Here is a 23,476-nt window from a genome sequence, read left to right as displayed (position 1 = left end):
CGGCCCGCAGCTGCCCGCTGGGCTTGGGCGGGGCGCGGGCTGCGCGCTCCGCGGCTCGGTGGTCCCGCCGGGGGCCGGCGGCGGCGGCGGGGGAGGCGGCGGGGACGCGCGGCTCGCCGCCATGGACGACAAGGCGTTCACCAAGGAGCTGGACCAGTGGGTGGAGCAGCTGAACGAGTGTAAGCAGCTGAACGAGAACCAAGTGCGGACGCTGTGCGAGAAGGTAGGCGGCCCGCCGCGGAGGCGCGCGCGGGGGAAACGGGCCCTGGCCCCGCCTGGAGTGCGGAGTGGGGTGCGGGGACCTCTCCCCCCCCCCGAAGATCAGGCAGCTGCAGCCTCCTAAAGACACGGACGACTCTCCTCAAAGTCGTTAACACTGAGACTTGGTTAGCGTGGGATTGTTCGCGGGTGACGGGGGCGGGGAGGGGGGCTCCGAAAACCACGGAGTGCATGAAGCTTTTGTTTGCACACTAGTGGGCGTGATGGCAGGCGGCCCTTCAGCCGGGCTCACTTCGGTGGAGGCTGGTGGTGGCTGTGGTCTTGGTGGTGAGTGGCTCTTGGGACGGATGGTTTCTTTTTCAGGAAGAAGGCAGCAGGTGTTGAGTTTGGAATCCGTGTTTACTGGCAAAGAGAACTGGGATGTGTGCTATTTATAAGCTCCAACATTACAGAAAGTTACTTCCATTTTTACCGCGAGTAGCCCACACACACACACACACACACATCCTTAGACCTTGCAGGTGATGGATTGGGGGGGAAAAGACCTTCTTGATCGTGTTTCCGTAGCTTTCAGAAATCTGTATCCACTGATTTATTAATTGCTGGAATTTTTAAAGTCTACTTTTTCATTCCTCTTTTATATTTGGACTAAATCTCGTCCCTGTATTTTCCTGTTAAAGAGTCCCACAAAAGAGTAAAGGAGTTAATTATTTCACGCGTGAATCTATACATTTTTCTTAGAAGTCGGGATACTACTAAAGAATTTTGTCCATCTTATTTATAAACACTCTTTACTAGGGGTGGGGGGGCAATAACCCATGGAGTGTTTTTCAAGAGTTCGGTGTTGTCCAAGTCCTTTTTGTATTCAATACTTAGCCCAGGAGAGTGTCTTCAAGTAGAACTGTGGAGAAAATGGTGTTCCCCCCACCATGAAAGTGTTTGCTTCTAGCCTCAGCTAACTTTTATTTTTCTTGTGTGATAACCTATAGTTTCATAATTCTCAAAATTAACCCTTTAGATGATCTCTCTCAAGCTAGTGTCACCGAGCTGTCCAGTTTGGAAATTGGCTGAGTCAGTCAGCCTTATTGTAATTGTGACATCCAAAACTGAAGGTACAGAGCAAGAGGTGGCTGAATCAGTTCAGGGTTCCCCTTTGACTTTGTAGTAATTTTAGGATCCGTCCTTGCAGAAGGTTGTTCCACTGCTGTGAAGTGTCACGTTTGAGTCTTAAACTCTTAGGAAGCTTTCTGAATCTGCTTTTTTAAAAAAATCGTTTTTCTTTTAACCTTGGCTTCTAAAAATCTGGATTACCAGTTCGTAGCACCATGTAGTGAATTTAAGCTGACATCTTAGGCTGTGAGTGAGTTTTCTTTGCAGATGAACACTAATTCACAGAGTATCACCCATTCCTTCCTCCTCTAATGCATAGGATGGAGTTGCTTGTAGGAGAGGCTTCTTAATGCCCCTTTTCACCATCTGTGGTGTGGGGGGAGATGGGTGTGTTTTCTTTAGTCCCTAGTCCCTTTTTGTAATAGGTTTAAAGGTTTATTAATTTTTAATTATGTGTCTGCGTGCTTGGTGCTCATGTCTGAGGAATTCAGAGGCGTCAGATCTCCTGGAACTGGCTGGTGGTGAGCCACGTGATGGTGGGATCCTGGGAACTAACCGAACTCTGGTCCTCTGTAAGAGAGTACAGGTCTTACCTGCTGAGCCATCCTGTCTCAGTCAGCCTGTTGGAATTCAGTACACCCGATGCCTATCTAAGGCAGGGATGATACTTAGCTTCTTTCAGGTGGAAGATCTCAAGAGGCTCCTCATGCAGCCCCACAGTAAGTGAGCACTCAGGGAACACTAGCGAATGAGAAAGGCTATGTGCTTTTTCAGCTCGTTTCAGTTGTCACTCCACTTGGGAAAGAAATGTAAAATGGATGTGTTGAGACTTCTGGTGATTGGACTTGAAAGGAGATTTTGTGGCCCTAACCAAAACTTCGTGTTTCCTGTTACCTTCAGCACACAAACTACTGGGGTTTATAGCAATGTTATAAAATAAACAACTTTACTTCCCAGTTGGTCTTGTGGATACTCTACCTTTCCAGAGCAAGAATGTCTTGTAGGAAGGATGTAGGAGAAAGTCAGACGTGCACATCACCTACCTTTAATTCCTTTTGGCTAGTCTTTTAGTTTTTTCATGTGTGTATGTATATAATGTGTTTGTAGTGCACATGGCAGGCGGATGAGGGGTCAGAGGCCTACTGTGAGGAGAAGGTCCTCTCCTTCCACCTTATGTGAGCCCTGGGGATCGAACTGAAGTCTTCAGGTTTGGGCCTCGAGTACCTTTACCTTCTGAGCCATTTCTCGGGCTAAAAGAGTTATTAACTTTTTATGAAGAGCAGGTCTCAGGATGTAGTCCTAGCTGCCCTGGAACATTTATGTAGACCAGGCTGACCTCAAACTCTGCCTGCCTCTGCCTTCTGGGTGCTGGGATTAAAGGGGAGCACCACCACGCTTAGCCCACCAAATTTTTTTAATGATATGCTTTTTTTTATATTTTGTTTGCTGTAGCACTCTGTAGAAAGAAAGGTTTTTCCCCTAGAAATTAAATTCCTATCATAATTGAGCTTGTCTGAAATGGAAGTAACTGAAGTGGTCCTGTTAAGGCCCTGTATGGGGTAATGGCGGTCAAGCTCTTCCCACTGTCGGAGGGTAAATAGCTTCCATAGGGCCAGCACAGAAAGGTGTCTGCCTTCTGAAGTGAATGGCTGTCGCTCATCTAAATTAGCAGCCCAGAGTCTGAAGTTAATTGTGAGTCTGACTCTTCTGTGGGCAGAAATACAGCTTCTGGAACTCCTTCCTGCGATGACAGTGTGCACAGCAGCTTTTAAAGATGGTGTGCTGGAGGAGCCAGGCTGGCCCAGCCAGAACGTTCTGTGACTACAACTATATTTAACTCTCATCTTGGGAAGAGTAAAAAAAATTTTTTTGACCTGTTAAGCTTTATTTTATAACTGAAGAATGTTTGTACGATAATCCAGGGGCAAGAGGGGGGAGCTGCTTCCTGTTTTGGCAGGTACCTGTTTTAATCTTTAATCAGAAAACCTGAGGCTAGTATAGAAGTAATGTGTAAATTCTAGGGCTAGAGAGATAGCTCCCAGTTAAAGGCTAGGCTCACAACCAAAAGTGTAAGAAATACATGTGAACTCTATGTTGGATTGATGGTGTGTTTCATAGCTTGGCTTCAAAGCCTCCTAATCGGACACTGAAAATTTAAGTTCATACTGTGAAAGAGCACACACCTCTAAAGTGGAAGAGCAGATCATTGTAGAAAGAGCATGTCAGTTGAGATACTCCATTACTCTCTGTGCTAGATACAACTTTAAACAAAAATAAATGTGCTTTTAACGGGGTGTGGTGGCACACACCTTTAGTTCCAGCACTGTAGAGGTAGAGGCAAATGGATTTCTGTGAGAAGAGGCCAGCTTGGTCTCTGTAATGAGTTCCAAGACAGCCAGGCTACATGGAACAGACCTTATCTCCCAAAGCAAAAAAACAAGGTGGTTGTAAGTGCTAAAAACCCTAAGTGGCTATATAGCAAGTTTCAGGACAGCCAAGGCTTCGTAGTGAAAGCTTGCCTCAAGAAACAAAAACAAAAAAGACAAACAAAAAGGCATAACTGCTATGTTCATTTTACTTCATTTTTTACTGGGGTCAGGGTCTTACTACATAGCTCTGGCTAGCCTGAAACTCACCAGGATTGACTCAGACTCTGGGGGCTCCACCTGCTTCTGCCTCCCTGAGCACTAGGATGATAGGTGTGAGACACTGTGGTGGTAAACATTTTAGAGTTTTATGTGAACAGGGTTAATGCCGGCCTTGGTGTCCATTGATAAAGTCTGAAATACAGGGATGTAGAACCTGTTTCTGGCTATACCAAAGAATGGCATGGCTACAGTAGGATGAGCTTATATGCTGACTGAGCAGATGAGTTTTCCAGCCCATCTAAGCCACTCCCTGCTTAGACTGACAGGTGAAGAAATTAAACAACATGAGACTAACTAGCATAAACTAGTGACTAGAAAGTGGACTTTGGGGGGCTGGAGAGATGGCTCAGCGGTTAAGAGCACTGCCTGCTCTTCCAAAGTTCCTGAGTTCAATTCCCAGCAATCACATGGCGGCTCACAACAGTCTGAAATGAGATTTGGTGCCGAACACTGTACACATAATAAATAAATCTTTAAAAAAGTGGACTTTGTAAAATCAGTGATGTGTAAAATATGACTAGGTAGATAAAGATATTAACATTATAAAGTTTATTTTCATTGAATAGTTTTATATGCATCGTATAACTTTTGTTCAAATTTTCCCTTAGGTTTTTTTTTTTTTTTTTTCCTTGCAGTTTGTTTTGCGTAGTATTGCTGTGGGTTGGTTATGTAGTGCCAGGGACAAAACAGACTAGGTAGCTCATTACGAAGCCAGTTTGATGGGCTTGGTAAATGAAGCCAAATGCCTGAATCACAAGTATTAGAATCACAAGAAATTCGAATCCATGTTAAGGAGGGGTTTTGAATTGACTTTCTTTTACTTCCTTAAGTAAATAATGAAATACAAACCTAGTCTAGGTTATTGAAAATAACTTAGCTAAGGGCTGGAAAGATGGCTCAGCAGTTGAGAGCAATTGTAGAGGACAAGGGTTTATTCCCAAAACCCCCGTGTCAGCTCACAACTGTCTGTAACTCTGGTCCCAGGAGATCCATTGCCCTCTTTGGGGCACCAGGCACACATGTGGTACACAGACAATGCAAGCAAAACAATGTAAACATGAAATGATAAATCTAAAAAAAAAAAAATTAACTTGTGAAATTCTTTTTTTTTTTTTTTTTTTTTTGGTATTACTATTGGTGATCAAATGTTACCTTTTCCTGAACATTACTTTTCAAGTCTATTGTTGGTCATACTAACCTTAGAAAGGAGGTCTGTATAGTATAGATTGTTACCTTTCTAAGAAGAGAGAGCTCAGGGTTGGACTTGGTTTGTATCTTTTGTCTTCTGTAATAATCTAGCATCCTTGTTTTTTCTAAAAAATTTATTTGGAAGTAGGGGCACAATATATATATATATATATAATATATAATATATATATATATTTATATATATGCATGTTGTAGCTATGAGAAGTCAGGACAACTTCCAGGAGTCACCTCACATCACCATGGGGTCCCTGGGATCAACTCAGGTTGCCTAGTGGCAAGGACCTCTGCCCACATCTTTAAAATCTTTAATATGATTGACTTTGTGACTATATAAACATGCAGATGGTGCAGGCCTGTAGCCCTAGTTCTTGAGTGTCGAAGGCCAGCCTAAACTAATGAGAACCCTGTCTCAGAAAAGCCAAAATGCATCAATTATTAAAATCAGGGTTTGTTTTTTGTTTTAATGAAAGGATTTTTTAGAGGACAGAGGTAAGATAAAACGTAGGCTTGGTTTTTGAACATCACTGTCCTAAAATTTACTTACTTGTGCTAGAGGGCACAAGTCCCAGAATTACATTTCTCTGACTCCAACTTCAAGAGTTTAGAAAAATTGAGGGCTGGAGAGGTAGCTCGTGGGTTAAGAGCTTGTATTGCCCCTGCAGAGGGCCCAGGTTTGGTTCCCAGCAACCACATGGTGGCTAGGAGCCGCTGTAACTTCAGTTCCAAAGTAAGGCTCCAACTCCTTCTTGGGCCTCCCAGGCACCTACATTCACATGCACATACCCACACATAGACAAAAATAAAAGCTTTTTTTAAGTAACAATAACTTAAGACACTCCACATTTGATACTCTCTGTAACATTCAGTAAGGTACAGGAAGGACTCTTAAGAACTCCCTAGAAGTTGTTAAAGTTACAATTATAATTTTTTACTATAATTGGAAAATAATACAAATTAGGACCAATCAAGGTAGAAGAGAGATGTAGGGCAGAGTGGATGTTGATGATGGATATATTTGCGTGAAGCACTTCAGTGCTGTGGGCTGTGTGGTGAGCATGGCCATACTTGGAAAACACAATTGTGGTTTGTGAACTTGGTAACAGTTGTGCATGGACCATTCACAGGCTTCAAATGAAATGACATCATTTGTCTTTAATTATGATTTAAAAAGAAGAAGAAGAAGAAGCAAAGAAACAGTAGTTGTTCAAATGATTTATAGACTAGCAGTAAAAAATTGTTTTTTAATTTGCTCACAAAATACTGATGGAGCTGGGAGTTGGGTCAGTGAGCAAAGTACTTGTCATGAGGGTCTGAGTTTAGACTCTAATACCTATGTAAAAGCCAGACATGGGGGTGCTGAAGATAGAATCCTAGGAGTTTGCCTGGCCAGCCCATCTAGCCTGATATGTGGGCTCCAGGTTCAGTGAGAAACCTTGTCTGAAAAACTGAGAACAATAGAGGACGCCTGGTGTCAATCTCTGGCCTCCACACTCACCTGTGTTCACACAAGAATACTGCAGTACTGTGTTTACACACACACACACACACATACACTGTGTGTGTGTGTGCTCACGTGCATGTGCACAAATATGTATATAGTGTGTATGCATTTGAATGTGTGTCACTAAGTGGGAGTCAGTGCTCTCTTACCATATGAGTCTTAGGAGTAGAACTCAGGTCATCAAATTGACGGCAAGCACTTTTTCTTATCTGTTACCCACTGGTCCTGGTAACTGACATTCAAACCATGTTGTTGAAGGCCTAATTGGTAACCATGGATATGGCAATACATGTATTAGAATTGTGACAGATGAATGGGACATGTGGTTCACACCTTTAGTCCCAGAACTCGGGAGGCAGAGGTAGGCAGATTTCTTGTTTGAGGCCAGCCTGGTCTACAGAGCAGAGTTCCTGGACACAGAAACCCTGTCTCAAACAAAACAAAAAAGAATTATGCCAAATGAGAAAGAACTGCTTCTATTTGAGAAAGATAATTGAATAGAATTGAGATTTGCTAGTTTTCTGACCTTTCCCGTTGCAGCCGTGTTTCACATTGAGTTTCAGAAGTTTTTCCTCAATTTTTAAATATTGAAATGTAATCTTCATTCTTTAAAAATTACTTCTTCCGCCGGGTGGTGGTGGTGCATGCCGTTAACCCCAGCACTAGGGAGGCAGAGGCAGGCGGATCTCTGTGAGTTCGAGACCAGTCTGGTCTACAAGAGCTAGTTCCAGGACAGGCTCCAAAGCCACAGAGAAACCCTGTCTCCAAAAACAAAACAAAACAAACAAAAAAAGTTCTTCCAAATGTACAATTCAGTAGTTCGAGGTTTATCTTTATAGCATGTATCAGTATGTCATTCCTTTTAATGGCAGGATAAAAATCCATTGTGTGGGTATAGGAGGGTGGTTGCTTATGTAGTTACTACTTTTTGAAATTTGTTTTGTAATTTTAAATGTTACATTTTTAGCCACACATGGTAGTACACACCTGTACCCCTGCATCCAGAAGGCTGAAATAGGATTGTAAGTTTAAGGTCAATATGGGGCACATGATGAAACCATGTCTCAACAGAAACAGAAAAGGTAGTACTTTCAGATTTTTTTTTAGATTTATTTATTTATTATATATATAGTGTTCTGTCTGAATGTATCCCTGCCAGAAGGCCAGAAGATGGCACCAGATCTCATTACAGATGGTTGTGAGCCATCATGTGGTTGCTGGGAATTGAACTCAGGACCTCTGGAAGAGCAGCCAGTGCTCTTAACCTCTGAGCCATCTCTCCAGCCCCAGATTTCTTTTTTTTAATGTAGTTCCTAACTTGCTTTTAAAAATGTCAACCATGGGCAGAGACTATTCTTCTACTAGAAGACCTAGGTTCAAGTCTCAACACCTACCAGGCAGCTCAACTATCTATAGCTCCAGTTCCAGGGGATCCTATGCCCTCCTTGTATCCTCAAGCACCAGGCACACACAGACATACATGCAGCAAAACAAATCTGCACATTACAGTCTGGTAGCTTTAAACTCCTCCCTTTTTTATAAATCAAGCTTGGTAGGTATGTGAGAAAGACAACATGCTTTTTGCTTTTTCTCTAACCTTTGTTAATTTACCTTGTTTGTTTGTGGATTGTTTTGTTTCTGAGTTAAGATCTCACAAGGCCTAAAACTCACTATGCAAGCTAGTCTGGTCTTGAGCTCATTCTCCTGCCAGTCTCATGAGTGCTGGGAATGTGGGCATGTACAACCGTGCCTTGCTATGAACATATCTGTATGTAATAGTTTAAGCCTTGGTTTCTTTCTATGTGGAATGGAAGGTTGTTTGTGCTGTTTTGTTTACATTAAAGCAGGACCAGACGCTTAACATCCTAAAACAGTTTTCATTTATCTAGTCTGTGTACATATCCATAACTTGCTTCTTAAGAGTATATGATTTTATTCTTAGTATACCTTCAAAGCTTAATGTTGCTTGGCATATAGATACTTGATGTTGTTAAACTCAAAGGGTTAATTTCCCTGGGTTTTTTGGGGGGCAGGTAGGACAGGGCTTAATTGTTGGCGTGTTTACCCAGCATGCACTTCATGTTGGAGGAGAAGGATCAGAAGTTTAAAGTTACTCTCAGTCATACAGTGAGTTGGAAGCTAGCCTGTCTTTTAATAAAACCAAATCCCAAAAAGAAGAAACAATAAGTCATTTATGGGAAAGCCTGCCAACAGTGAAGAAAGAGAGGCGCCATGCTTTCATTAACTACAAAGTTTTGGGTTGGGCTGAACTGGTCTTGCTATGTAGCCCAGGATGGTCAGAACTCCAGGTTCTGCTTCTTCGGCCTCCAGAGTGGGGTATAGCAGCCATGTGCTGCCATGCTTGGCAGCCTTGTAGAATTTTTTAAATTGATTTTTTTTATGTATATTAGTGTTGTGCCTATTTGTATGTCTGGGTACTACATGTGTGTCTGGTTCCTATCGAGGTCAGCAAAGGCCATTGGCTTCCCCTAGAACTGGAGTAAGTGGTTGTGAACCACCATGTAGGTGCTGGGAACTGAGCCATCTCTTTAGCCCAGCTGTAGACTGTCAGAACATCATGTAAGACTGTTTCAGAAATTGCCTGTTCTGTTTTACTTTCTGTGAATTTGCCTGGAGAGTAAGAGATGAGCACTGTGGAAGCTCATTCATGTGTAGAGGGGAAGACTGTGTGTGACCAAAGGCAAGCATTGTAGCCTTCGGGGAATACATTATGGCAGTAGGGGAGTGACAGACTTGAGTACACCCTTAGACCCAAGAATATTTCTTAAATGGATGTAAAAGGCTATAATTCTCCAGTGTTTTTACTAGATTGAATAACTGCATCAGTCTAGGACTGCCAGCCTGGCTTGTGTGTGAACACATACACAAGTAATTTCAGTAATATGGTAGTGAGAATATGTTTGTCACATAACTAAGAATCAGCCCTCAGAGAAATAGTTGGGGAAGAAGAAACAACAAAAACAAACAAAAAAAGCTGTTTATTCATGGGAAAGATAGGACTGGATGCTTTAGAGACATAGGCCCCTAGATACCTGGTCTAAAAGGGTATAAAGGTCACACAGTTACATTAGCACTGTGAAGAGAGCCTTTGCTTCTTTTCGTTCTAACTAATCATAGGGCAGTAGAGGAAAAGTACCGGCTCCACTGTCCACAGCTCTCGGGGAGTCTAAGGCCTGATCTCAGCAGCTTGAGTTGGAAGATTTGAATGACGAGAATTTTGCAGAAATAAGAGGTTAGCTCTCCAGGCAGAATCAGCTGAAAACATTTAGTGCACTCACTGTACATAGGTCCCCACTGTTGGGATAGAATTGTCGCTGCCTAGAGCTACTTTAGAATAAAAGGATGGGGGTAGGGATGTGCCTCAGTAGGGAAGCACTTGTCTAGAATAGTAACCAGCGAGGAGGCGGCAGCTGGGTGTAACCAATTGGTTTAGGTCAGACTGAGGGTACAGTAACTTGGCTATTTTACAGTGTTTTGTTTTTGTTGTTGTTGTTAAATTTCCATTTATTTGTTGGAAGGTGCATGCCACAGCATTAATGTAAAGGTGTGAGGAGAGCTTTCTCCTGCTGCTTAAGTCCAGAGCATCAAGTCATCTTCAGGCTTGTGGAGGCAAGTGCTTGGACAAGCCTTACTGCAATTTTGGCTTTGAGACAGTATCCTAAGGCAGTACTCTGGATTACTACAGTAGAACATAGAGTTTCTAGAAAGCAAATGTGGAGTTAATGGTCTTTATAGAAAATTGAACCATGTAAGCCAGACAGCCCTTTAGAATTGGAGGCAGGGGACTCAGAAGGGAGTTTAAGGTGAGTTTAGTGTAGCTGGCATTGTTTTTACTCATCATTTACTAGTCCATCATTTACTAGTCTGTCTGGTTGACAGTTGTGTCCCAGGAGTGACTAAGCTCTTGAAAGGCCTCTTTCCCAGTCTTACTCAGTCTTACTGCACTGTGCTAGGCTCTCTTGCTTCCTGTGCTTAGCATCCCTGCACTAATGCTTGGGCTTGTCTCGCCTGACATAGCTTTAAGTACTTCTTTCTGTGCTGGGCAGCAGTGATTTGGTGACAGCAAGATGATTTTTCAGGCTATAGAAAGTACTATAGTTACCATCAGATCTGATGGCTTCTTGCATTGTACTCAATAACGGTTTTGCTTCATTTTGTTTTTAAGCTTTTTTTTTTTTTTTCTTTTAATTAAACAGATCCCATGGTTTTGTGACTTGACTTTTTCACTCTGGATGTAAGGATAAGTGAAGTCATAATACCACATGATCATTTGTTTCTGGCTTCTTTGACTTAAAAGCATAGTATTTTCAAAATAACAGCACATAGCAGTGCATTATTTTTCTTTTAATGGTTGGTTATCACTCTCAATCTGGTTGGGTATCCTATGCTATGTCAACTCATGACTTAGTGGGCATTACTTTGTACTTTTTTGACTACTAACGGTTGCTGCACCTCCAGAGGAACTGGGTTCATTTCCAGTGCTTGTGTCAGATGTCTCACAACCACCTGTAACTCCAGCTCCAAGGGATCTGATGCTCCCCTCTGCTTTCCAGACACAAAAAGTAAAAATACATCTTTTAAGTAAAAGAGTAATGTTGCCATGAATAATTGAATTATTATTACCTTACCTAAGGATTTCAAGTTGTCTGCATCTTTGTAGACGTGTCATTGCCAGTCTTTGCTATTATAGCCATAAGTCGGGGTGTCTCTTTGTGTGCTTTGGGGGGGGGGGTTCGTTTGGTTTTCCAAGGCAGGGTTTCTCTTTGTAACTCTGGCTGTACTGGAACTCGCTCTTGAGTTACAGAGATCTACCTGCTTCTGCGTCCTGAGTGCTGAGAGTAAAGGTGTGCACTGCCAGGTCGGGTTATTTTATTTTTACAAGGCATACTTCCAAGTGGTTTTCCCCCTGGATTTTCTTTCAGTAAGTAAGAAATGCTGTTAAATGTGTAACTGAATCTTTTTAATTGTTGATTTTCCTTTTCCAACAGGCTAAGGAAATTTTAACAAAAGAATCAAATGTACAAGAGGTTCGCTGTCCTGTTACTGTTTGTGGAGATGTGCATGGCCAATTCCATGACCTTATGGAACTCTTCAGAATTGGTGGAAAATCACCAGATACCAACTATCTATTCATGGGTGACTACGTAGACAGAGGTTATTATTCTGTGGAGACTGTGACTCTTCTTGTAGCATTAAAGGTATGATTAGTGAAAATGGGTAAGGGGTAAGCTTCACATTAGGCCAAAAGCAAGAATGGTAGTGCTGCATGTATCTCAGCTTAAATAACCATTGGCTTTACATCTTTTTTTTAAGATTTATTTATTATGTATACAGTGTTCTGCCTGCAAGCATACATGCACACCAGAAGAGGCACCAGATCTCATTAGAGATGGCTTGTGAGCCACCCTGAGGTTGCTGGGAATTGAACTCAGGACCTCTGGAAGAACAGCCAGTGCTCTTAACCTCTGAGCCATCTCTCCAGCCTGGCTTTACATCTTTTAAAGGGAGATAAAAATTAGCTGGGTGGTGGTAGTTCACACCTTTAATCCCAGCACTCGGGGGCAGAGGCAAGTAGATCTCTGTGAATTCGAGGCCAGTCTGGTCTACAGAACGAGTTCCAGGACAGCTAGGGCTGTTACACAGAGAAACCCTGTCTCAAAAAACAGAGAGAGAGAGAGAGAGAGAGAGAGAGAGAGAGAGAGAGAGAGAGAGGTTAATGCATTAAACTTGTATCTACTTCTGATAAATGTGTAACATTTGCATTGTTCATAACTGAACTCTGAATTATATTTAATTACTTACTACTCGTCATATGGAACCATTAAGCAATTCTGTAATTTATGCCATGAAAGGTCCATTGTTCTTGCCTTCCTATTTTTACTGCCCTACACTCACCACTTCACACTGCCAGATGAGAGATCTCCTCGTTTAGCTTCTGTGTGTTCTGTCTTCTTTAATTCCTTACAGTCAGTAGAGCTGAACTCTTGCTCTCCTTTTAGTCTGGTCTGAATTGACCTACTTGCAGTTCATAGCAAAAACTTCCCACCTCAAAGAATATTTTTATTCTTTGCTCTAGGCCATCTAGTTCTTTCTTGATCCAGTTTCCCCACAAGATTACTCTAGCTACTTCCTATTTGTGCCTCCTGCCCCAGCTCAACAAATGCTTGGGATTTTTGGATCTTGGGAAATTGACATAATTCATAATGAGATGAGGGGACCCATCTAAGCATAAAATCCACTTGTCTCATATATAGTTTACATACCTGTCCTTAATGCTAACAGTTAATTTACAAATGGACAAAAGAACTACTTAAAGAAATGACTTTGATGTTAAAACTAACACAATACTGGTGAGATACGATTATACCACGTTTCTTTTCCTTTTCTTTCAGGTGCGCTATCCAGAGCGTATTACAATATTGAGAGGAAATCATGAAAGCCGGCAGATCACCCAAGTCTATGGCTTTTATGATGAATGTCTACGAAAGTATGGAAATGCCAACGTATGGAAATACTTTACAGATCTCTTTGATTATCTTCCACTTACAGCTTTAGTAGATGGACAGGTGTGTAAGTGTGTGTAACTATGTCTTACAGAAGGTGGTTAAACATGGGAAAATACTTTCTATCAGGAACTCAGGATCTGTATTTACAAGATACAAGTTTCTGGCTTTGTTTAATACAATGCTGGGGATTAAACCTGGGGGCTTGGTGTCTGGTGCATGCTAGCAAGTGCCCTGCCATTGAGCCACAGACCCATGGTTTGGTTAGTCTGTTGATGTTGGTTTTTTAGGGGGGGTTGTATATGTGTGTTTTGGAGACAATCCACTAAGCTACCCAGGCTTAGACTCAGTGTACCCAACACAGCTTGATACTGTAATTTTCTTAACTTAGGCTCCCAAGTTGTAGGGACACCGGGCCCTGCTTTCCCTGGCCCATAAGCCTTCTGTCCAAAGAAGATATGTGCCAGTGTGAGGATAGTGTAAATAAATGCCTAAGTCTATGGGTGTATATTTTTTATCAAGGGATACTGTTTCTACCATATGTATTGATGCATACATAAGACATTATACAGGCTTTCTATTTCCATTTTAGAGGCTTCATGGTAAGCTTATTTAAATCCATATGTAAAACATACAATAAGACTGCAGTGTTTAAATGAAAAAGGCCCAGTGTCCTTAAAGGTGTAACGGATACTCTTTGGCTTGCTGGTTTGAGTATAATTTGATTATAACAGTCCACATTTTCCCAGCCATAATTTTGGATACTGCAATAATTAAAATGACAATACTTTGCATATACTTGATAAATTGAATGAAAACCTGAATTTATTAGGTGTTATATTTTAATCAAAATTTAAAGTTTTTCACCAGGCGTTGGTGGTGCATGCCTTTAATCCCAGCACTCGGGAGGCAGAGGCAGGCAGATCTCTATGAGTTCCAGGCCAGCCTGGTCTCCAGAGTAAGTGCCAGGATAGGCTCCAAAGCTACACAGAGAAACCCTGTCTCAGAAAAAAAAATGAAAAAAATTTAAGTTTTTCGAGCAATGGTCTTTATTGGCCTTAAAGTAATGAACAAACTATTTTGGAAAGATAGTACTAATAGTAGTGATAGTATATGATTTTGAAACTTGATAATACATTGGTAGAACTCTTACATAATTCTCACAACAAACTCCCAAAAGTTGTCCCCTCACCTCTATTAAATGTGCCCCTACAAACATTATATGCACATAAAAAAGTAATTGAATTGACAATGATAAACTGTATGGAGAAAATAACCTGCAAATGTGGTAATGTGCTCAGGAGCTCTCAGGAAAACAAAAAACCTACTGGAATCAGTAACAGGAATCAGTAGGAAGATAGTGTTTGAAAGAAACAGTTTTAATCCCAGCACTGAGGAAGCAGAGGTAGGCAGATCTCAGGGAGTTTGAGGCCAGCCTGGTCAGTAGCCTGGTTCTAGGACAATCAGGACTGTTATACAGAGAGAGAAACACTGTCTCTTACCCAGCTCTTAACCATCAAGAGTATGAGACAGAAACTAGTGACAGATGGTGAGAGTGAGGATCCTATTTATAAGCAGTACTGAATAAAACTCAGTGGTAGAACCTGCAGAAGGCCCTCAGACCCTCAGTACCACAAGGGGAGAAAAGAAGAGCCTCTGCGCTCTGGTACTGTAGAGGCTGCTGCTGCTGGTTTGATTGTGCTTTGCACTGTAGTTGACAGGTTTTTCAGTTAATACTGGTTTCTGGGCGGCAGAGGCTGGTGTGGAGGAGCTGTCAGGGCTAACATTTACAACCACTACTTACTCTTCATCTAACAACTGTAAGAACAAAATATTTTCTTCTCATTTTATAAACAGATATTCTGCCTCCATGGTGGCCTCTCTCCATCCATAGATACACTGGATCATATAAGAGCCCTGGATCGTTTACAAGAAGTTCCACATGAGGTAAAATTGGCGGTTGTTTTGTTTGGTTTTAACAAAAAAATAGTCATGTGTGGTAAGGTTAATTCACAATGCATCTCTGTTCTTGACCAGGGCCCAATGTGTGATCTCTTATGGTCAGATCCAGATGACCGTGGCGGATGGGGCATTTCACCACGTGGTGCTGGCTACACCTTTGGACAAGATATTTCTGAAACATTTAACCATGCCAACGGTCTCACACTGGTGTCTCGAGCTCACCAGCTTGTGATGGAAGTAGGTACTTTTCCTGAAGAATTACCTTTATCTCGTGGTATATGCATCTGTAATGGACTTCATGACTTAGGATTCAAGAAACATCCTCATTAAGGAAGAATCTTAATTTACTTTTGGAAATAAGAGAGCTACTAGCTTCCCAGAGCAAAATTACCATTCTCTTTTTAAATTAAGACATAAAACCTGTGAAAATAATAGTATATATATATATATATATTTTTTTTCTTTGCTCAGATTCCTAAGCATATATATTTGTTTTCTCATTCTTTCTCCCCACTTTACTTTCTTCTGGTGTTTGAATAAGCCCTGACAAATGCTCCTTATCCCCAAATATCCATGTGTATTTTCCTAAACTGTTGTGACGCATGTTCCAGTCAGAATGTTTCCATTGGTATACTCCTACCTAAATACCCAAGTCAGATTATTGTAACATCCAGGTTTACAAGTAATTCTTCAGATTTTCTTGATGTAATCTTGATGGTTTGAAATGACCAGAGTTTTATTAAGAAATAGCTTTCTAAATCTGGGCATGGTCGGTGCTTGTAGTCCCAATATTTAGAAGGCAAGGGGGGTCATGAGTTTCAGTCCAGTCTAGGATATATAAGGAGACATTGTTAAATAAAGTTCCCTTGAGAGGGGCTGGAGAGATGGTTCAGCAGTTAAGAGAGCATACTGCTCTCCCAGAGACTCCTCGGTAGAGACTTGACTAATGTTCCTTACGATTATGGAGTTATTATATGCATGTTTGAGTTGCATGCTCTCAAGTGATGTGTCTTTGGTGCATTGTATCAAGGAGATTTGAAATCTGTGCCCTGCCAGTTTTATAAACTGGTCACTTAGTTGAGGTGGTAGCTGCAGCAGCTCCTATTGTTAGTATTGTTAATATTGGTGGAACAAAAGAGAACGAAATCCCTCTAAACTAGCAAGGAATGACTTTAAGGAGGTGGGAACAAACTTCACCAGCCCAGAACAGTCAAGGAGCAGTGTAGGAGCATGATTATGAACACAGCATTGTAGTGCCATTAAACCTCATTATAATTATATAATCATAAATGTCAATGATGACTGGATACATTTTAAATATAATGACAAAGACTTACTTTCCTAAAAGTCAGAGACTTTGAAATTAGAAGATTATCAAATTTCAGTTATTATGAGATAAAACTAAAACATACTTAAAATATCACAAATTAAAGAATGGAAATGGTATGTTGTGAATCAAGTAGATAATTACCAAACATAGCCCTTGACGTGAGTGAGGAGTCTGGTGCGGGTGACCATTAGATTATCCAGGCCATTACTGATGAGCATTGGCTCAGCTCTCCCATGAAAGCTTACCCAAGTTGCTGTTTGCCCAATACTAGCTTCAAGATTTCTGTAGCAAACTTTGGAAGGCAGGCACTTTCTATCATGTCTCGGCACTTGGGACCCTAGGGCAATTATAAATTTGAGAATACTGTGACCAAATGGCAAAATTCTTTCTCAAAAGAAAAGAACAACAACAACAAAAAAAAGGCACGCATACACGGTAAGTAAGCAAATAAATAAAGTGCTTGGCAGAGTTTATGAGGAAAAATGAGATTACCATCTTTGTCTGAAAAGTTCAGTGTATACCTTAAGCTAAGATCTCAGTGGTTACTGAGATCTATAGACTCTTGTACCTAATAATTGTCCAGTATTCTGAGCAGGTACAGAAACTGTTGATCACAGGAGATAACATGATTCCGTAGCCACAGAAGTACTTAGGATTTGAGTTCTGTGTCAAGATTGAATTTAATGATGAAACAATGACCTTTTCTTACTGTTGCAGGGATATAATTGGTGCCATGATCGGAATGTGGTTACCATTTTTAGTGCACCCAATTACTGCTACCGCTGTGGGAACCAGGCTGCTATCATGGAATTAGATGACACTTTAAAATATTCTTTGTAAGTAACTGTACATTTTAATTTATGTAATCACTTTAGAGGGAAAAGGTAACTGGTAAAAAACAGTTAGGGGCTGGAAAGATGGCTCAGCAGCTCTGAGCCCTTACTACAGTCATGAGAACTGAAGTTCAGATCCCACAAAGACCTGTAACTCCAGCTCCAAGGGATCCAACACCCTCTTCTGGCCTCTAAAGATACATGTACATGTGTGCACAGAGTCATATACACACGTGCACGCATGAATAAAATTAATCTTCTTGGAATGAAAACCGTGAAAGAGTTCTGTTCATCGTAAAAATTGTTTTCTTTTGATATGCTGGGCATGCAACCATGGCCTCATTCATACATGCCAGTTCATTGCTATGCCACTGAGCTATACAGCCCAGAAAAGGGTTTTAATTATTTACAGTTCATTGAAATTTTCCCAAGAGCTTATAGGTAATGGAAAAACATTTAACCTTAAGAGAACCATAAGCCAGGTGCAGTAGTACACATACTTAATCCCAGCACTCAGGAGGCAGAGGTTGAGACCAGTCTGGTCTAAGCAGTGAGTTCCAGGACAGCCAGGGAGTACATACAGATACCTTGTCTCAGAAAAACAAACTAACAAGACAGAGAAACCTGTCCATTATAACTACTAGAGGCTTGCATCCCTTACTCACACATTATTCTAACAAAAACAACTATAGTGGAGCTGGAGAGATTGTTCAGTGGTTAAGAACACTAGCTGAGTTCAATTCCCAGCAACCACATGGTGGCTCACAGCCATCTGTAATGAGATCTGGTGCCCTCTTCTGGTATGCAGACAGAACACAGTATACATAATAAATAAATCTTTTTGGGGGGAAGAAAAAAAGAGACTACTTAGGGTACAGGAGTGATGCAAGTTAAATTCCCAGCACCTACATGGCTGTTCACAACCATCTGTAATTCCAAGGGTTCCATCTTCTGACATCTATTTAGTTAGTTAGTTAGTTATTTAGTTAGTTATTGGTTTTTCGAGACAGGGTTTCTCTGTGGCTTTGGAGGCTGCCCTGGAATTAGCTCTTGTAGACCAGGCTGGTCTCGAACTCACAGAGATCCGCCTGCCTCTGCCTCCCAAGTGCTGGGATTAAAGGGGTGCGCCACCACCGCCTGGCTCTTCTGACATCTTTGATCACTGGCAATCATAGCACAAAATTTTAGAAGAAGCTTAAAGTAATAAAACATGTACTACTGGGGGATGTGGCTCCACTGGCCCCTGCTTACCTAGCATACCCCACAAAATGAACCCCCCCCCAAAAAAAAAAAAGAAACAGATAACAGACAAAAAAGGCACTTGATAAAATTCAGTGTGCTTTAAATAAAATCAGTAAGCTACACAGAAGGAAACTTGCTGTGCCTGTAGACAAATACTCACCCTGATTTAGCCAGGTGGTGGTGAGAGACAGCACTGACCCAAAGGCCCTTAAATTGATAATAGTGTCACAAGTATTTTCTGCCAGGCACTAACAACCATGTTACCTAACTTTTCACCATAACTCTGTGAAGTAATATAATTTATCACAGGTAGTGACATGCTCAGAGTTATTCCAGCCACATGGAATGTAGTAGCAGAAGAATACAGAAAGGATGGCTTTGTCTAGTGAGTGTCTTAGTGGCTTAGCTGCTGATTCAATTTCTTTGTCATTTATAGTCTTCAGTTTGACCCAGCACCTCGTCGTGGAGAGCCTCATGTGACCCGGCGTACCCCAGACTACTTCCTGTAAATTCTTCCCCAGGACCTTTCTTTGTATGTGGAAGTATACCTGGCTTTTTAATATATATATATATATATATGTGTGTGTTATATATATATATATATTTAAAAACAAGTCATCTGTGTGTTTCTGTAACAAATTGTGATATGTCTTGACATTAAACTACATCATGGACCAAACGTGCCATACTAATGATGAGCGTTTAGCACAATTTGAGACTGAACTTACTACACTGTGTTCTAGATCAGTCTGCCTGCTGTGTTGTAGGAACCATTCTTCTTGGCTGGTTAAGCAAAAAGGGGTCACTGACTGCTTCATCTCCTTTGCACTTGGAAATTTAGTTACAGTGTTTAACTGGCATGGATTAATAGAGTCGGAGTTTTATTTTTAAGATTTCACAACCTGACTTCCACTTAATTCATTACCCTGTATTTTATTGAAATGTGTAACTAACTGAAGAAGAGATTCTTGGGAGTATGTTGTCATAACATTAAAGAGATTTCCTTTCATTTAAACTAAATTACTGTTTGATGTTGATCTGCATTATTTCTGTATATTTGTCATGACAGTGCTTGCATCCTATTTGGTGTACTGAACAAATAAACTTTCCAATTTAAACAAAAATATTTTAGCTGTGATATGCATTAAGTGGAAGCATCACCATTTTAAAACTTGATACAAATACTTAAGACTGTGGTTATTTGTTTTCCATTTACTTTGGATTTTAAGATGGTCATGTATAGTCCCAAATGACCTTAAACTCCTGGGTTCCCCTGGCTCTACCTCCCAAGTGCTAGGATTACAGGTGTAGGACACCTTGCTGAACCACAATTATCTGATGTGTAATAAAAATAAGCAGCTGTACTGACAGGATTTACATGGTAAGCTTAGGGGCTGGGGATTAACTCTGGTAAGGTGCTCATTTATATTCATTTCCAAGTTACATGCACACATGCAAGTGCACACACACACAAGTAATGCTTGTTTATAGTTTACATTTAGAAGCAGAACAAAGTCAAGTATTTGCTGATAACTTTAGGCCATTAAAAAATCCATTTTCACATTCCTAAACATTTCATTGGGTGGTCTGTATTAACTTATTCTTTTGGGTAGGAGTGGGGAGGGTTGAGACAGCGTTTGTCTATAGCCTTGGCTGTCCTGGAACTTGCTCTGTAGATCAGGCTGGCCTCAAATTCACAGAGACCCACCTGCCTCTGCCTCCCAAGTACTGGGAGAGAGAGTTCCAGGACAGCCAGGGCTGTTACACAGAGAAATCCTATCTCCAAAAACAAAAAAAGATAAAGATATCTTAAGACAGACTCTAAGGGTATCAGTACATACAAAAAAACAACAGCTCACACCCCAAATGTACTTGCTTACTGTAGTTTCAATATGCTCCCCAAAGATCATGTTTCAAAAACTTTGTTCCCAGATTTAAGTCAAAAGTACATAGGATTAGTCCACTCTGAAATTTCTTTAAAGTCTTTTAACTTTTTAGAAATACAGTGGTATCAACATTCCTACTTAAAGATTTTGAGTTGTAAAATACTGTGGTAAGGTGGATTCAAGAAGCAGAAATCACAGTTCTTATATAAGGTGAGAATTGGTTTGTTTTAAGATGGTCTGACTCAAAAATTCCAGGAAGCATGTTTCACCAAGCCTGGCTGAGACCTGATATCAGGTGTCTGTCTTACTACATCTTTTTTACCTTGTTCTCACTTTGGTACAATGTAAGATGACATAGTCCTCTTCCATTGTATGTAGGTGTGCTCCTATGAACAAGAAGAGTTCAAGGTACAGCATGGCTTTAATGTGAACACTGCCCTGTGAGGTCACATGTACTGACTTTAAGGACAACAGGTAGTTCTGACTTTACTGGCCACTCTGTTCTTTCTCTTCCACGTTAAGTACCGTATCCACAGTTATTCCTATGTCCTCCAGTGACAAGCCTCCCTCTGTCTCCAGAGGCCTCCTGGGAAAGGAAGTGGAAAGACTATATATGGATTTGTGGTACCCAATCTTCATCATCCAGTCAAGTAAGACCTAGAAGATAAAAAAGGCTTTAGTATCAGACTAAAGGTTCTCCAGAGTCTCTTACTGTGACACTGTACAGCTGTGTCATTCTGAAATTGTGTCCCAAGGAATGAAAAGTGATTTCCACATCTTTCAAAGAAATTTTCTAGACTTTAAAGGAGAGTGGTAAGTCATGAATTTGGTGATATGAATAACCTTTAATGCCTTTCTTCCAGAGAAAGTATAGGCCTACTAGCATAGTAGTAACAAAGTCTCATCCATAAGTAGGGTATGGAAAATATTCAATGAAATGTGGAGAACAAAAAACATTTGGAAACAGATATTTGGATCAAAATCTAAGCCAGCAGAACACATCAAAATCATGAAGGAGCTTTGTCAAAATAGACATATTTGGGCCCCGAGACAAAGCTCAACTTACTGTGAACCATTCCTATAACTGTCCATAAAGATTACCATATATATAATGGGTTCGAAGTCCAGCACCACAAAAAAAGAAAAAAAAAGTCATGATAAAGTTTTCAAATCCATTTGAAAACACATTTGCCTCAAAACATGAAATGTTATAGCATGTTTTGCTTCAAAAGGAAAAGTTGGATATATTCCCATAGAGCTATAGTCCCAGCTGAGGCTGGAAGACTACTAGAGCCAAAAGTTACTGGGTTTGAGATCAACCCACACAACAGCAAGATCTTCTGTCTCAACAACAAAAAAACAAAACAGATAAATGACAAAGATAAAATGTTCCGCTGGTCTTTGGTGGCGCACACCTTTAATCCCAGCACTGGAGAGGCAGAGGCAGGTGGATCTCTGAGTTCGAGGCTAGCCTGGTCTCCAGAGCGAGTGCCAGGATAGGCTCCAAAGCTACACAGAGAAACCCTGTCTTGAAAAACCAAAAAAAAAAAAAAAAAATGTTCAAGTGCCTTGAATTGCTAGCCACCAGCCAAGAATTCACTACTGATCTATATAAGAAATCTGTATGTCATTAATTTTAATTAAGGCATTTTTAGAAGTGTGGGAATGGAACCCAGGTCTTTTGCACATGCTGAGTGCCCACTCTGCCACTAAGTTTATACTTCTAACATTACATCTTTCTGCCAGGCATGTGGTGGTGCACACCTTTAATCTCAGCACTCAGGAGGCAGAGAGGCAGGTAAATCTCTTGAGTTTGAGGCCAGCTTGGTCTACAGAGAGAATTCCAGGGCAGCCAAGGTTACAGAGAAACCCTGTCTCCAAAAAAAAAAAAAAAAAAAAAAAAAAAAAACCTCTTTCTGAAGATGGTTTTGAGTCAGGGTCTCACTAGCTGGCTTCAAGCTCACAGTCCTGCCAGGTGTCATATCCATAACCCCTGAGGTAAAAGTTATACCCTGCATCCCCCAAATATGACTATTTTTAAAATAAGCTGTAAGGTGTGGTAATTCATGCCTGTAACCCAAGCATTCAGGAGGCTGACACAGACACACTGAGCTCTGGGCTAACCTCAACTACATAGAGTTTTAGGCTCCCCTGAGCTCAAAAACACCAAATCACCCAACAACTAAAATGTAATTAAACAATCAAGGAAATACAGCCAGTAATGCCTTCAAGAGAATGCCTGCTTGAAGCCTTAGATCTATCCTGTTGTGAATTAATCTTTTTGTACACTGAAGATGTATCATTCTGATTGGTTTAATAAAATGCTGAACAGCCAATAGCTAGGCAGGATTTTTCAGACACACAGGATGCTGGGAAGAGAAAGAGAGGAGTTGCCAGACGGAGGAAGCAACATGGGCAGAGTAAAGGTAATGAAGCCACAAGGCAGAAAGTAGATTGATAAAAATCTGGCTAATTTAAGTTGTAAGCTCTAGCTAGTAACAAGCCTAAGCTATCAGCTGAGCTTTTACAATTAATAAGTATCTGTGACCTTATTTGGGAGCTGGCTGGTTGGGCAGAGAAAGACTAGCTACACTAGCATTCACACTAAAAAAGAAAAAGTGGGAAAAACAACAAAATGTAAATATGGGGATCACAATTCAAAGAAATTATCACTCCTTATGTAATTCAGAATATCCATATTGTCTATGTGGTAACAGATCCCACTGCCTCTGAACACACTATGGACAAATCTGATAAGTCAGTATTTCTGAAAACACTGATTTCCTCACCTGTGAATTCCAAGACTTGAAAAATCTCCTCCTCAAAACACTCCCACTTGGGCATCGAAGGGCAACTGTAACCACCTGGGAAATAGAAATATTCACATAAGCCACAGTGGTCACCCAGACCTGCAATCCACACAGGAAGCTGAGGCAAAGAGAGTGCACATTTGAGGTCAGCCTGAACTACAAAGCAAAGCCTTATCTCAAGAACGAAATCCAGATAGGGACT

At 41.0% G+C, this 23,476-nt stretch overlaps 2 protein-coding genes across 4 annotated transcripts in view; one reads left to right on the top strand and one right to left on the bottom strand.

Annotated features, from left to right (window-relative positions):
• The first annotated feature begins 62 nt into the window (after positions 1 to 62).
• Positions 63 to 19,598, top strand: Ppp2cb (protein phosphatase 2 catalytic subunit beta). Its single transcript, XM_027391283.2, has 7 exons — positions 63 to 223; positions 11,697 to 11,906; positions 13,101 to 13,274; positions 15,069 to 15,158; positions 15,249 to 15,410; positions 17,221 to 17,339; positions 19,015 to 19,598. The coding sequence occupies exons 1-7, from the start codon at positions 122 to 124 to the stop codon at positions 19,085 to 19,087; spliced, it is 930 nt and encodes a 309-aa protein (XP_027247084.1). The 5' UTR covers positions 63 to 121; the 3' UTR covers positions 19,088 to 19,598.
• Positions 19,492 to 23,476, bottom strand: part of Ubxn8 (UBX domain protein 8) — an 18,861-nt gene continuing 14,876 nt past the window's right edge. For all 3 annotated transcript variants that reach the window (XM_027391280.2, XM_027391282.2, XM_027391281.2), the window contains 2 exons: positions 23,254 to 23,328; positions 19,492 to 21,121 (listed from right to left, as the gene is read on the bottom strand). In XM_027391280.2, the coding sequence (XP_027247081.1) occupies positions 20,951 to 21,121; positions 23,254 to 23,328 (246 nt within the window). In that variant the 3' untranslated portion in view covers positions 19,492 to 20,950. The remainder of the gene's footprint in view (positions 21,122 to 23,253; positions 23,329 to 23,476) is intronic.

The sequence above is a fragment of the Cricetulus griseus genome, assembly GCF_003668045.3.
Source record: "Cricetulus griseus strain 17A/GY chromosome 1 unlocalized genomic scaffold, alternate assembly CriGri-PICRH-1.0 chr1_1, whole genome shotgun sequence".
Classification (NCBI taxonomy): domain Eukaryota; kingdom Metazoa; phylum Chordata; class Mammalia; order Rodentia; family Cricetidae; genus Cricetulus; species Cricetulus griseus.
The sequence above is the reverse complement of the archived record's forward strand: the minus strand, read 5'-3'. Positions and strand labels throughout refer to the sequence as shown.